At 43.3% G+C, this 15839-nt stretch overlaps 1 protein-coding gene across 2 annotated transcripts in view; it reads right to left on the reverse strand.

Annotated features, from left to right (window-relative positions):
* Nucleotides 1–10367: 10367 nt before the first annotated feature.
* The window catches only part of epha3 (eph receptor A3), a 153174-nt gene continuing 147702 nt past the window's right edge, over nucleotides 10368–15839 (reverse strand). The window contains exons 17-18 of one of the 2 annotated variants that reach the window (XM_056252219.1): nucleotides 14948–15040; nucleotides 11844–11959 (exon numbers count right to left, since the gene is read on the reverse strand). In XM_056252219.1, coding sequence (XP_056108194.1) covers nucleotides 14965–15040 — 76 coding nt within the window. In that variant the 3' untranslated portion in view covers nucleotides 11844–11959; nucleotides 14948–14964. Of the gene's footprint in view, nucleotides 11960–14947; nucleotides 15041–15839 lie in introns of both variants that reach the window. The other variant, XM_056252218.1, reaches the window with a different exon arrangement.

Raw genomic sequence — 15839 nt, forward strand, 5'->3', positions numbered from 1 at the left:
GAGGGGGCGAGCGTCCCTCGGGAAATCGCTCGCCGAGTCTCTCTACGCCCTGTGTAGGCAGGGTTAGTAGAACAGACCCCTGAGGGCATCGGGAAAGACAGGGCACCGTGTTCTTGTGCGGTGAACTCAAGTCTCTCCCGATGGGGACCACCCTCAGAGTCCTGACGTTCAGCCCGTCAGGATTTTTTCGACGCGGCCTTCCTGGCGACAATGACTGTCCTCAGATCAGTCCTGCCCCGAGACGGCCGCGCCGGGGAGCGCCCCGCCTCGTCCCTCCAGTTTCCCTGCGGGGGGGCACGAGACGCGACACTCCGCTTCTGCTGTGCTCTTCTTGAAGAGGAAGAACTCGACGGCTGGGACTGCCCTTTTCGCTCAGCAGCCCCAGTGACACGAATCTTGAGAGGGATAAATTTAGAAAAAGCAGCCGCCTGTTTTTTCTCTTCCTGGAACCTCTCCGTGACCGAGTGAAGAGCGTCACCGAAGAGGCCCGCAGGCGAAACAGGAGCATTTAAAAGGAGAGACTTATCTTTTTCTTTCATCGATGTTTGACTCAACCATAAGTGCCTCTCTGTGGCCACCATGGCTGCCATAGATCGACCAACAGATTTAGCGGACTCTCTGGTGGCACGCAGAGTGAGATCAGCAGTCTGCCTAAGTTCGCTAATCATATCAGCCGAAATTTCACCCCCCTCAGAAACATCTTTGAGCAGGTCGGCCTGATAAGCCTGCATAATAGCCATCGTATGCAAACACGCAGCCGCCTGCCCAGCCGCCGAGTAAGCCTTCCCCACCAGCACCGAGGTATTTTTTAGTGGTCTAGATGGAAGAGCCGGCGCTTTAAGTGAAACCGAAGAAGCAGGAGAGAGATAGCTCGCGAGCGTCTCCTCCGCCTTCGGCATCGTCACATAACCAGCAGATTTTGCACCAAAAATGTTACCATAAGCATTAGATTGATTCGTGTAAATTCTGCTAGAAACCGGTCTAACCCAGGTCTTTGAAACTTCAGCATGAAGGTCTGGGAAGAACGGCAAGCACCGGCGAGAAGGTTGAGGTCGTGCAGACAGAAATCTATCATCTAGTTTGCTTTTAATTTTAGAATCCTGTCTATCAGCTGGCCACTCGATACTGAGCCTTTCAACAGCCCGAGATAACACATCCATCAAACCTTCTTCATTTGCAGTATAATGTGTGACACTAGAACCCTCTGATGCAAAACTTTCGACATCCAGATCCTCAGAACTGGATAATCTTAATTCAACATCGTCATATGCCTCCACCTGGGCAGAAGTAACCGCCGCAGCGCGTGCTTCCGAAGCCGGGTGAGAGGCACCGGATCCCGCCGGAGAAAGCTGAGATAGGGCGGGGCCCGTCTCAACATCGCCGGTGAGATCCATCTGCGAACCCCAAGTCAAGCGCCGCCGCTCTGCCTCAACAGAAGCGGGACCCGAGCCTTGGGGAGCTCGCAGCAAACCACTCTCCTCAAAGAGCGATCGCCGCGAGCGCAGAGTTCTAAGAGGAAAGCGTTCGCAATGCTGACAGTCGACTCCCTCGAGAGCCGACTGGGCATGCTGAACACCCAGACAAGCCACACATAACTCGTGTGAATCCCCACCCGTGATATATCGAGTACAGGGGGGAACACACTTTCTATACTGCTCGCTCATATTGGTTTTTTTATATATATATCTATATATAGTGATAAACTCCTGACAGAACAGACAAACACAATCGACAGATTCAGACACACGCACAGAGCTGCTGAAGTGACAAAAAGCTGGCGTGTGGTGTGCTCAGGGGATATTTATAGCTTCCTGGTCTATGACGTCACTCGCCGTACGCTCATTCTCTCCATTGACTGATTTCATTCATGCTTCAGACGCGTCACGCTGGGGGCGTTCCCACTGCGATTACACGCAGCGGTAGTCCCTGAAGGGGAACTATATTTTCAGCATCATTTCTACAGTCTTCAGTGTCACAAGATTCTTCAGATATCATTCTAATATGATTTGCTGCTCAGGACACATTTCTTATTATTATCAATGTTGAAAAAGTTGTGCTGCTTAACATTTTTGTCAAAACCACGGCCATTCAAAAGTTTGAGGTACGATTTTTTAAAGACAGAAATTAATACTTTTATTCAAAAGTGACAGTAAAGACATTTATAATGTTACAAAAGATTTATATTTTAAATAAATGCTGTTCTTTTGAACTTTCTATTCATCAAACTATCCTGAAAAGAAAATCATGTTTTTTTAGACATTCCAACATTGATAATAATAAGAACCATTATTAATAATTGAGTAATAATAATTAACAATAACTGAGGAGCAAATCAACATATATTGAGATATATATTGACACTGAAGACTGGAGCAATAGCTGCCGAAAATTCAGATTTACCATCACAGGAATAAAGGACATTTTAAAATATATTCAAATAGAAAACAGCTATTTTAAGTTGTAATAATGTTTCATATTAATATTTTTTTAGTGTATTTTTGATACACTGATGGGTCTAACCACCCACAAAATGGGTAGTGGGTGGGCAGCGGCTTGACTTGGGCACTCGCCTTCCTCCCCTCAGAGCTTTTATGGATGACATCACTACTCTGACCACCACTGCTCCATGTACCAGGAAGCTGCTCGGAAAACTGGAAGAGAACATCAGCTGGGCTCGCATGAAGATAAAGCCATCAAAGTCACGCAGCATCTCCATTGTCAAGGGGGTGCTCTCTGACTGCAGATTCTTCATTGGAGAGGAGCCCATCCCAACAGTATCTGACCAGCCTGTTAAGAGCCTTGGAAGATGGTATGATGCCAGCCTAAAGGATAAAGATCAGGTACAGCAGCTGCGGAAAGAAATCAAAAGTGGACTCCAGGCTATTAACAACACTCAGCTCCCTGGAAGATTGAAGGCCTGGTGTTTACAGTTTGGCCTTCTTCCCCGAGTGCTGTGGCCCCTTACCATTTTTGAGGTCCCAATCTCAACGGTGGAGAAGTTGGAAAGAGGAATCACAGGCTACATCAAGAAATGGCTTGGAGTGCCTCGATGCCTTACCACCATAGGCCTCTACGGAGATTGCGCCCTCAAACTGCCCCTCACCAGTCTCACAGAGGAATTCAAGTGTGCTAAAGTAAGACTCCAGATGACACTGAATGAATCTCGTGATGCAATGGTGAGTAACAACGCACCAACCTTGGTGGCAGGCCGAAAATGGAGTCCAGCCAGTGCGGTGGAGGATGCAGCAACCGCTCTGAGACTTGCGGACATTGTGGGGCATGTCCAGCAGGGAAGAGGAGGCCTTGGGCTAACAACTAGGCTACCAGCCTGGAGTACAGCCACGGCACCAGAACGGAGGAAATTGGTGGTGGAGGAAATACATCGGCAGGAAGAAGCAGCAAGGTGGACCAAGGCAGTTTCCCTTGGTAAACAGGGACAATGGACACGTTGGGAGAGTGTGGAGAGGAGGAGGATCAGCTGGAAGGAGTTGTGGAGCATGGAAGCGAAGCGAATCAGCTTCATCATCAGGGCTACATATGATGTTCTTCCAACACCTAGCAATCTCCATCAGTGGTTGGGTGAAGATCCAGGATGTGCCCTCTGCTCCAGACCAGGTTCTCTCAAGCACATACTGACCGGGTGTAGAGTCAGCCTCACCCAGGGACGTTATACGTGGCGTCATAACCAAGTCCTTAAGATCCTCGCAGCCACCCTGGAGAACAAACGGACTGCTTCCAACTCCCTACCACCATCAGCACCCAATCCACTGCATATCAACTTTGTCCGCATGGGGGCAAAGGTAGCCAGTTGCAGGCCCACTTCTCTGGAGCATGGTCAGCTTCGAGGGGCCTGTGACTGGAAGATTCTAGTGGATGTTGGTCAGCGGCTCGTTTTTCCTCCAGAGATTGCAATCACCACACTCAGGCCTGATATAGTTCTCTGGTCCCTCTCTCTGAAGAAGGTCTTCATCATTGAACTCACTGTACCCTGGGAGGACTCAGTGGATGAGGCATATGAGCGAAAACAACTACGCTATGCTGAGTTAGCTGCTGAAGCACAAGATCGCGGATGGAGAACTGAAGTCCGTCCAGTGGAGGTGGGGTGCAGGGGGTTCGTGGCAGTGTCTACCACCAGACTGCTTGGAGACCTGGGAATCAGAGGCCAGAGTCTGCGCCAGGCCATCAAAGCAATGTCTGAGGCAGCTGAGAGAAGCAGCCAGTGGCTGTGGATAAAGAGACAAGACTCTTGCTGGGCTCCAGCTTGATTAGGTGATTGGGGGATACACTGCGGGGACTTGATCACCCCCGTAGGGCCTTCCTCAGCCAAGGATGTCTAGTTATAATGGCCGAAACATCCAATGAAGGTTGAGGTGTACTACTGATGATGTGTCCCTCGGATCACCCATCAAGGGAGGATACCCACCGGAAAACTCCACTAAGACAACTACATTGCCAAGGTCAAGTACACTCTCCTGGTACGCGCTTGCACTTAAAGGATGTATTACATCTCGTCCTGTGTTTCCTGAAAACTGAATATCTGGACAAGTCCAGTGACTGCTGAGAAAGATCAGCTGACGACAGGGGAAAGTCCTTGTGACGGCATGGAGAGACAGCTGGCAGGAGGGAACAGACCCCAATGGGACGGTCATGGGCTAGCTACCCATGGCTGTAGTTTCCATAGCTTTTGTAGCATATGGAAACACCCGCTATGGCTACGAAAACACAACAGAAGAAAATACCCTCAGAGTCTGCGAGAGCGAGGGCGCAAGAAGACTCATCGGCTGACACTATGGTAACAGACCCTGGACCGGAATCGACTACGAATGGAAAAAGCGCAGACCAGGAGAGCACCACAGGAATTGTCGTATCTACATCTGCAGCAGGGCACCGCACACTTCAGATATGTGCCTGCGGATGGAGGAAAGTAACGTCATACCATGGGTTGAGGATTCATCAGGGGAAGAGAAAGTGTTTGGGAAACCAGAGACAGGGGCCTCGCATTGACTACCTTCTGCTGAAGGAGTCAAGTCAGTCGAATGAAGCACAGCAACCGGACCTAAACCACAGCTTGCAGTGCATCAGCACCACTGTCATCAAGGAAGTACCCTCAAGCACAGAGATGGCTACATCACAGAATCCCACCCAACTTTCCAGACCCGCGATCGAGAGGAGGTTGGTCGGGCACAGACCACGAGTGAAATGGCCAGCTGCTGCCGACAAGAAACAGTGGGAAACAATCAACAGCGATTTGTCCCTGACCTTAGAGCAACTTAAAGGCACTGCGGAAAAGAAGTTGGAGAGTATGGGGGACATCATCCACCAGTATGGAGCAGAACGCTTTGGTATACAAGAAGGGAAAGGCCAGAAAAAGTCTCCAACTGCGACAACCTCCAGGAGGCAACAAGAGATCAAGCGCCTCATCCAACAGAGGAGGCAACTTCGGAAGCAGTGGAAGAAAGCCTTGGAGGGGGAAAAGGAAGGCATTGAGGTGCTTCAAGCTGACATCAAAAACCGATTGGCATCCCTCCGCAGAGCAGAAAACCTACGGAAACGCAGAAGGAAAAAAGAAAGATCTAGAACACAGTTCTACAAAGACCCCTTCAAGTTTCTAAAAAGCCTTTTCAGTAGAGAGAAAAGTGGATCTCTGAAGGCAGCAAGGAAAGACCTAGAAGATCACCTAAAAGCGACACACTCTGATCCAAAACGACATGAACGGATGACCATTCCACCAGACATCCCACCAATCAACTCTCCAGAACACCAGATGGAGACTGGTCCTCCAACCTGGAGAGAAGTGGAAAAGACAGTACAACGGGCAAGGGCGGCATCAGCACCAGGTCCTAATGGAGTCCCATACAAAGTATACAAGAACGCGCCGCAAGTCCTGAGGTTTCTTTGGAAGCTCATGAGAACAGTGTGGCAGAGGAAGATGGTGCCCAAAGTGTGGCGTAGGGCAGGAGGGGTCCTGATCCCAAAGGAGAAGAAGGCGGAGAACATCAGCCAATTTCGGCCAATATCCTTACTAAATGTAGAGGGTAAAATCTTCTTCAGCGTCATTGCTAAAAGGATGTCCGAATACCTTCAAAGAAATAAGTACATTGATACATCAATACAGAAAGCAGGAATCTCAGGCTTTTCTGGATGCTTGGAACACTCTAGCATGATCTGGCACCAGATCCAGACCGCAAAGGCAAGGAAAAAGGACCTCCATGTTGTCTTTTTGGACCTTGCTAATGCCTTTGGGTCAGTGCCCCATGAACTCCTGTGGGCCGCCTTCACCTTCTTTCACATTCCGGACACTATTACCACCTTGGTTAAATCCTACTTCCAAGACCTGCAGTTTTGTTTTACCACTGCTGATTTTACTACGTCTTGGCAATCCTTGGAGGTTGGCATCATGGCGGGATGCACCATCTCACCCCTGGCCTTTACAATGGCAATGGAGGTCATCATCCGGGCGTCAAAATGGGTAGTGGGTGGGCAGCGGCTTGACTTGGGCACTCGCCTTCCTCCCCTCAGAGCTTTTATGGATGACATCACTACTCTGACCACCACTGCTCCATGTACCAGGAAGCTGCTCGGAAAACTGGAAGAGAACATCAGCTGGGCTCGCATGAAGATAAAGCCATCAAAGTCACGCAGCATCTCCATTGTCAAGGGGGTGCTCTCTGACTGCAGATTCTTCATTGGAGAGGAGCCCATCCCAACAGTATCTGACCAGCCTGTTAAGAGCCTTGGAAGATGGTATGATGCCAGCCTAAAGGATAAAGATCAGGTACAGCAGCTGCGGAAAGAAATCAAAAGTGGACTCCAGGCTATTAACAACACTCAGCTCCCTGGAAGATTGAAGGCCTGGTGTTTACAGTTTGGCCTTCTTCCCCGAGTGCTGTGGCCCCTTACCATTTTTGAGGTCCCAATCTCAACGGTGGAGAAGTTGGAAAGAGGAATCACAGGCTACATCAAGAAATGGCTTGGAGTGCCTCGATGCCTTACCACCATAGGCCTCTACGGAGATTGCGCCCTCAAACTGCCCCTCACCAGTCTCACAGAGGAATTCAAGTGTGCTAAAGTAAGACTCCAGATGACACTGAATGAATCTCGTGATGCAATGGTGAGTAACAACGCACCAACCTTGGTGGCAGGCCGAAAATGGAGTCCAGCCAGTGCGGTGGAGGATGCAGCAACCGCTCTGAGACTTGCGGATATTGTGGGGCATGTCCAGCAGGGAAGAGGAGGCCTTGGGCTAACAACTAGGCTACCAGCCTGGAGTACAGCCACGGCACCAGAACGGAGGAAATTGGTGGTGGAGGAAATACATCGGCAGGAAGAAGCAGCAAGGTGGACCAAGGCAGTTTCCCTTGGTAAACAGGGACAATGGACACGTTGGGAGAGTGTGGAGAGGAGGAGGATCAGCTGGAAGGAGTTGTGGAGCATGGAAGCGAAGCGAATCAGCTTCATCATCAGGGCTACATATGATGTTCTTCCAACACCTAGCAATCTCCATCAGTGGTTGGGTGAAGATCCAGGATGTGCCCTCTGCTCCAGACCAGGTTCTCTCAAGCACATACTGACCGGGTGTAGAGTCAGCCTCACCCAGGGACGTTATACGTGGCGTCATAACCAAGTCCTTAAGATCCTCGCAGCCACCCTGGAGAACAAACGGACTGCTTCCAACTCCCTACCACCATCAGCACCCAATCCACTGCATATCAACTTTGTCCGCATGGGGGCAAAGGTAGCCAGTTGCAGGCCCACTTCTCTGGAGCATGGTCAGCTTCGAGGGGCCTGTGACTGGAAGATTCTAGTGGATGTTGGTCAGCGGCTCGTTTTTCCTCCAGAGATTGCAATCACCACACTCAGGCCTGATATAGTTCTCTGGTCCCTCTCTCTGAAGAAGGTCTTCATCATTGAACTCACTGTACCCTGGGAGGACTCAGTGGATGAGGCATATGAGCGAAAACAACTACGCTATGCTGAGTTAGCTGCTGAAGCACAAGATCGCGGATGGAGAACTGAAGTCCGTCCAGTGGAGGTGGGGTGCAGGGGGTTCGTGGCAGTGTCTACCACCAGACTGCTTGGAGACCTGGGAATCAGAGGCCAGAGTCTGCGCCAGGCCATCAAAGCAATGTCTGAGGCAGCTGAGAGAAGCAGCCAGTGGCTGTGGATAAAGAGACAAGACTCTTGCTGGGCTCCAGCTTGATTAGGTGATTGGGGGATACACTGCGGGGACTTGATCACCCCCGTAGGGCCTTCCTCAGCCAAGGATGTCTAGTTATAATGGCCGAAACATCCAATGAAGGTTGAGGTGTACTACTGATGATGTGTCCCTCGGATCACCCATCAAGGGAGGATACCCACCGGAAAACTCCACTAAGACAACTACATTGCCAAGGTCAAGTACACTCTCCTGGTACGCGCTTGCACTTAAAGGATGTATTACATCTCGTCCTGTGTTTCCTGAAAACTGATCAAATAAATGTAGTCTTGGCGAGCATAAGAGACACCTCCACATAACTACCTCTTGATGTATTATTTTATGTATGTAAATTAATTTAAATTGAACATTTTCTGTGCTTCATATTCATGCTGCCATATCTTTCAATGAACATTTCCTATGTCCTTATATTTCAAATGTCTTTAAAAACATACTAAATAGTGTTTTATTAAAAATATAAAAATGCATAAAGTTTCCTGTGATGGGTAGGTTTAGGGGAGTTAGTGTAGGGGGATAGAAAATACATTTTGACCAGTATAAAAACCATTACGCCTATGGAATGTCCTCACAAGTATAGCAAAACAAACCTGTGTGTGTGTGTGTGTGTGTGTGTGTGTGTGTGTGTGTGTGTGTGTGTGTGTGTGTGTGTGTGTGTGTGTGTGTGTGTGTGCGTGCATGCACAAAACAAGCACCAAAGTGACACTTTCTGCTTAGCATTCATTCTTTAGAAAATATCTTGAGAATGTTTATTATAAAAATATAAATGTTTCCACTACAAATCATTTTACATTAGTAGACAAGGCCATCTACACACTCACACACATACACACGCACACACATCAATCTAAAGAAGGGGAACAGGACGCAAAACAGTATTGCTCTTCAAAATATCTTCAAAAAATAAAACATAAGGTACACTGATAAAGTTGCAACATAACCATGTCATAACTTACTGAATGCTTACTGAAGAAAGAAAATCTGCACTGTGTATGGTGGTTTGTTGTTAAGAAATAAATAATAAGTCATTATAATTGTTTTTATGTAAAAACAAATACAATACAAAATAGCAAAATATAATACAATGGAATTCTGTAAAGGTTGTACAGATATCTTGTTCATTCTTTTATACATACATACAGACATTTGTACAGGGATGGCCAGGTAAATGATAGTACCTCTAGAGTCACCACTGCTATCATCACAGGTCCGGTTCACATGCTAACAGCAGGGGTAAAGCAACATTTACAGGCAGAATCAAAGGGGCGTAGAGGAAAAATGTATTGATCCTTCATAAGGTAGTGCAGTACATGGTCAGACTGTCATGTGCACCACAGATTTTACCATGAGGATGTCTTAAGAAAATATTCAGATGATGATTTGCAAATGTAGAGACACTTAGAAGTGTATTAAGCCTAATGGCAATATCCAGTCTCAAATTAATAAATGATCAGGAACCTATTGTGAAGATGAGGGTTGTGAATCCTGAGTGTTCATCATCAGATAGCCGCTGTCCTTTCAGAATAGCAATAGCAATGTGAGAAATGATCATACGATCAAATGTAGGACAGTTTCTACGCAACATTTTATAAATGAGGCCCCTGATCTCGAAATGAACGTCACTACTACAGAGCATGGCTATGTTCGGAATAGTACACTACCATACTACTCTTACTATTCTTAAAGTATACAACACAGAAGGCATATGTTCTGTATGCACGGAATATCCAGATGATAATGTATACTAACAGAGTACACTGCACACAATGCTATATCCATTGCAACAAGCTTGATTTAATCTTCCATTTCCGGTGTGACACATTGCTGGAAGTAGCTGTGATATTTGCACTATTCTTTTCCACAAACCAGTTCAAACTCCACCCCTCAGATTTCATTGGTCATGTCATGACAGGTGACTGATAGAGCTGACCAGTGAGTTTGCGTTTAAAGGGATAGTTCACCCCAAAAAATGGAAATTCTGTCAGCATTGACTCACCCTCATGTCGTTACAAACCTGTATGAGTTTCTTTCATCAGCGGAACACAAAAGAAGATACTTTGAAAAATGTTAGTAACCAAATTTTTTTGGTGCTCATTGAAAATATTCTCAATATATCTTTCATGTTCCACAGAAGAATCATATAGTCATACAGGTTTGGAACAACATGAGGTTGAATAAATTATGACAGAATATAAATTTTGGGTGAACTATCCCTTTAAGTGGTTTGAAAAAAAAATCACATGTGACATTTAATTGTCTTTCTTGACTCATTATTTGATTGTGTGCCAAATGTTAAACTCAATGTGAAGCACAATTCACAACTCATTCTACTCCCATAATTCGATTTCCAGGATATTCAACAAGAAAAAAACGAGGGCTGGGACTTTGTTTAATCAATTGGGAGCTGATTGGATTGTGAAAAGTTGGTGTTGCCAGAATGTAGTCCGGTGATTGGAATGAAGGGGTGATTTGTGGCCACAACAGAAAAGAGTAGTAGTTTCTAAGGTGGAGTCATACTGATATCAAGTCAACGTGATTTCAAATACAATTTTACACATATTTGGATTACAAATTCTCGAAATGATAACTGGTTGTTGTTGAAAGCAGATTGATGAGGTTATGTCACAATATTACTTTAATCTTCTTGCAAAACCCTTTTGTTTCACCTATTAAACAGGCAGTACGTAAGCTAGTATTTTATTTCGAACATAGCCCATGTCCCTCATATACATCTGAGACTTCTGAGATCAACACACTGCTGGTATTGCGTCTGGTTTTCTCATGTGATGCAACCATAAAAATGCTTGGGTACATTATGATTTACTGACTGTTACTGATTCTAGTAAACAGTTTTTTTTATTTATTTGATAATGAATTCATGTATCATCTGAACACAGTGGTACAAACAAACATTATGTCATGGGCTACATTAACAAATAAACCTTTTAAATGGCAAGTTTACCCAACGCCTCTACTCTACTCCATCCCTGATTCTCGAGAATGGCTCTCTGCACTTGCAGATAAATGGTTTATTATCAAATATATAGCCAAATGTGTCAGATCCTAACAAGCATTACCAGATTTCTCTAACAGTAACCAGCTGCATTTCTCCTGCTTTTCTTCAGAAGAATTAAAGGGGGCTTTTCCACAAGTGGCCCAAAACCACCAAAAACTATTGCCTCTCTGAAGTGCTACAGTACCTTCCAAAAGGAAGACGGATGCTTTTGCAAAGTGTTTTCCTGAAGGCTTTTTAATGCTCCCCTTCCACATGTGAAGAATTTTTTTTCACTAAATCCATTCAGAGCGGACCGGCTTCCATCCCTCTAGGAGTCTTTTGTCTATAAGAGCCATGTAGCATGACCGTAGACTCCTAAACACGAGGCCCGCGATCATCCGCTTCTCCCGCGTCTCGCCGATAACGCAACATGTTAATCGCTGGGAGATTCGCTCCTCGTCTTTGCACCTCGTGCCCCGGGAAGACGTGATCATTCTCCAGGAAGGTTGTTCTGCTTTGCACATGTGTTCAAGAATTGTAGTTCCACTTCCTCTTTTCATTTAAATGTCTATTTCCGGTCTGTTAAAGCCAAAGCAGCATCAATCTCATATAAGTATCTTTCCTTTCCGTCGCTCGTTTTTTAATTTTACACAGGAACTGGACCGTTCTTTGAGTGTGTTTCAAGTGTTGTTAGGCTGCTCACGATCTTCTTCTGAGGTCCCACGATCGTCACACCGACTTTCTTGAAGTCCCTGTGTGTCAGAGCGGAGAGAGAGACAGTGAGTGTGGGTACTATAGCTCTCACGGTTTGACATATGTTGACATTAATGACAAGCCCGCAGCATCGCTCTGCCTCAGACTGCATGTGTCAGTCATGCAGGACAAAGTATTCCAGGCGGACACCATGCTGCCATGCATACAATAAGTCGAGGAGCTGCTCTCTGGATTCGTGACAGACTTTGTGTTATAACTTAAGAAAGGGCTGATTTACAGCTTCCAGTGATGAGAAATTGGAGAAGCTGCTACATTTTCTGAGTTGGTTATTTCTACTGTAATTTGAAAGGAACAGCACTGTCAGGGTTACCCCCGGGGGAAAAAGAACGGCATTTTTCATTTAATGAGATCCATGCAACAGCTGACAGAAGCTTGCATTATTTACAATCGTGAATAGACTCTCCAGACTTACCATATGGATGAGTTCATCCCGTGCGCAAAATATCCTACCTGGTCTCGTAGGGAAAACGTGAATCTACATGAGGTTTTAAACAACGTAAGTCGTGGTTGTTTACAGGTGAAATGTCCGGAAGTGGCAATAAAAGAGCAGTTTACTCTCACCATAACACAGGTTATGAGGGAATAACGAATTACATTTTTGCTTTTGCTTTTACTTACAAGCCTACTGAAGGCATTAAAAAAAAATGACTGTTCGAATGTTTGGGATCGGTAAAATATTTTATCGTTTTTGAAAGATGTCTCTTATGCTCACCAAGACTGCATTTACAGTATTTGATCAAAATACAGTAAAAACAGTAATATTGAATACAAATATTATTGTAATTAAACAACTGTTTTCTATTTACATTTTATTCCTGTGATTGCAAAGCTGAATTTTCAGTGTCATCACTCCAGTTTTCGGTCACACAATACTTCAGAAATTATACTTATATGCTGAATTGGTAATCAATTAACATTTTGTAATATTATAGTCAATATTGAAAATAGTTGTGCTGCTTAACATTTTTTTTTCAGGATTCTTTGATGAATAAAGTTAAAAAGAACACTATAAATGTATTTTACTGTCACTTTCAATTTAATTTACCCTTGCTAAAAATAAAAGTATTCATTTCTTTGAATGGTAGAGTAGTTCAGGACTCAACAATAAGGATGGCCTGATGTCTTGCAAACCTAACAAATTGGTTCCCTTTCGAGGGAACTCGCGCTGCTAGACTTTGGGGAACACTAAAGCGCGTAGTCAGTAGTCCAATCTTAATTGGCTGAATGTGTCTTAGCACGCGCAGGTTTTCCTTTTTTTTTTCTTTAGTCCTGCTTATGAGTTCATGGGTTTGATTATAAGGAAATGGACAGAATATCCCGTGTGCGCTATTACTGGTTTAAATGCATCAGAAAATGCAGTGGTCTATTCTCAGGTTGAATTTTGGGTATATAATTACATTTAATTAAAACATTTATTCATGTAGGTGCTACTGACTGATTTAAAGTCACTAGAACATATTTGGTGATATGCTTGTTAACATTAACAATAACATCTATATAAAATATAATTCCACTCAATGGACATTTCACCTCTGGAAACTGCAGCTATTTGTAGAGCGTATTTCAGGTTTTACAAAAACCTATGTCAAGTCACGTTTTCCCATTAGATCAGATTGCACTGCAAACATGTGACAAACCAATTACTTTCATGAGCTCAAGTACAGGAGCTTTTGCAAAAGAACAAACAATAACACTTTCTATGAAGACCATGCTTATAAAGAATCTTAGCTCCATTTGTACTTATTTATAAGTATTACTTTTTTATAAATATATTTATAAAGACTCATCAAGACTGCATTATAGTTACATTTATATTATTTTTTACAAATTACTTATAAGTCATGCATTTGCTTTTTTAATGCTCATGTTCATAATCCATTATACACTGATTTATAAGTATTAATTAGTCAGTCGTATGGTTCCATGAATGTATTTATAAAGATGCAGCCTGCATAATATTAGCTACTATGACTTTTTAGTAATTCAGATTTATTTCTGTCAAATAAGTGAATATATTGTTATTATTGCCGTGTTGTGTTCTTATAAATATTTATTGTGAGTGATAATACAGTTACTAACCTCTATAAATGCATTATTGATGGCTTTAAGTAAAGTGAAAACAGAATGTAATTTATCTAAAGCAAATGTTAAGAAATCATGAAGATGTGCTCATTATACATTTTAAGTTTTTTACTTGTAAATGTAACTAATGAACAATAATTCATGTAGTAAAATAATGGAGAAAAAAAAAGAAATCATTAATACAAACATTTGATTTTTTAAAATCTTTTTTAATGTAACATACTAGCAAAACACTGCAACAATATTTTTTAAAGTATAATTCCAAACTGCTATAACCAATAGATAAAGATTTAAACAAATCAAATTATCATTCATGACCTCTAATGCAAACATTAGCCATTAAATACATAATTGATAACTAATCGGTACAGCAAACAAGTGTCTCTGGAACTATTTTATATTTGATCATTTATAAATCAGCGTTTAATGGATTATGAGCATGCACATTGAAAATGCGAATGCATGACTTATAAGTAATTATACAAATTACATAAATGTAACTATAACTGTTCTTATAAAGCAGTATAGGTCTTAATGAATCTTTAAAAATATATTTCTAGAATAGTAATACTTATAAATAAGAATAAATGAGGCTATAATTCATTATAAACATGGACTTCATAGAAAGTGTTACCGAACAGACATTCAATTCTTAGTATTGTCAGATCAGGGGATGCAAAAGCTGTGCAGTAAACATCATTACAGCATATTAGTGCAAGCAAGTTTATGTCACGACCTAGGTTAGGCTATGCACACCTCTGGTATGAGTTCTGTTAGAAACACTTCTACAAAGTGCAGCAGCGATTTAGTCCCGAAGTGGACATTAGTGCAAACAAAAGCTTGAGGGAGCAGCCAGAAATAGAAAAGCTATGACCGAAACCCACCATCCAGTCTATAAGCTTTAAAGTGTTGTAATTCCCATGGACGGCTCCCACTCAGGGCACGTGGCTGCTGGTCTGACTTCAGTCAGACAGATTCTATGGGCAAAATAAAGCTTTAGATCGACTGACACATGGCTGTTTATCGTCAATGCACTGCTATTGCACTGGCATCAGCCAGACAAATGCTCTCAATGTCAGTCAAGACAGGCCTGCAACATTTCTGTCAGACAAAACTTTAACTAATTCAGTGATTCTTTGGGCAGGCATGTCATCTGTAGCGCAAATTAAAATCAAGGAAAAAAAACAGCTGAATTCAAGGAGTTTCTGCTATACCATTATGACAGATGTAAAACATCTTTACTGCTGGAGGAATCAGACATGCATACCCAGTTTGATCAAATCATTCTGGTTTTAAAGCATCCCTTACAAAAAAGAAGTATACTGTAAGTAAAGTAAACTTAGAGTATAATTTTTTCAAGTATACTTTATGTAGTAAATCAATGCACTTGTAGTATATTTGTAAGTGTACTATTTCAATACTAATTGGGACTAAATTGCTCCACTTCTTAGTTTTTTTAAATTATACTTTTAAATAGGGATGCACCAAAATATTGGGCAGAGAAACCAAAAGAATATGAATCAAATTAGTTGGTTTAGCAAGTATATATTTCCTTCAGTTATGTTTATGCCTGATTCTGCTCCTGTAGGAGCTACTGTTACTTTCACTGTTCATATTATTGCTCATAATATCATATTTTATCTTTAATTTAATAGCACAGTGAATATTTAGAGCTGCTCAGTCAAGAGCAGTGAGTGATTTTCTTTTGTTGGTAGATTAACATTGAGGACAAAGACAGCATTTGTCACTATAAGAGCTGCACGTATCCAACATACT

The sequence above is a fragment of the Rhinichthys klamathensis genome, unplaced genomic scaffold (assembly GCF_029890125.1).
Source record: "Rhinichthys klamathensis goyatoka isolate OS25496 unplaced genomic scaffold, OSU_Roscu_1.1 h1tg000093l_1, whole genome shotgun sequence".
NCBI lineage: Eukaryota > Metazoa > Chordata > Actinopteri > Cypriniformes > Leuciscidae > Rhinichthys > Rhinichthys klamathensis.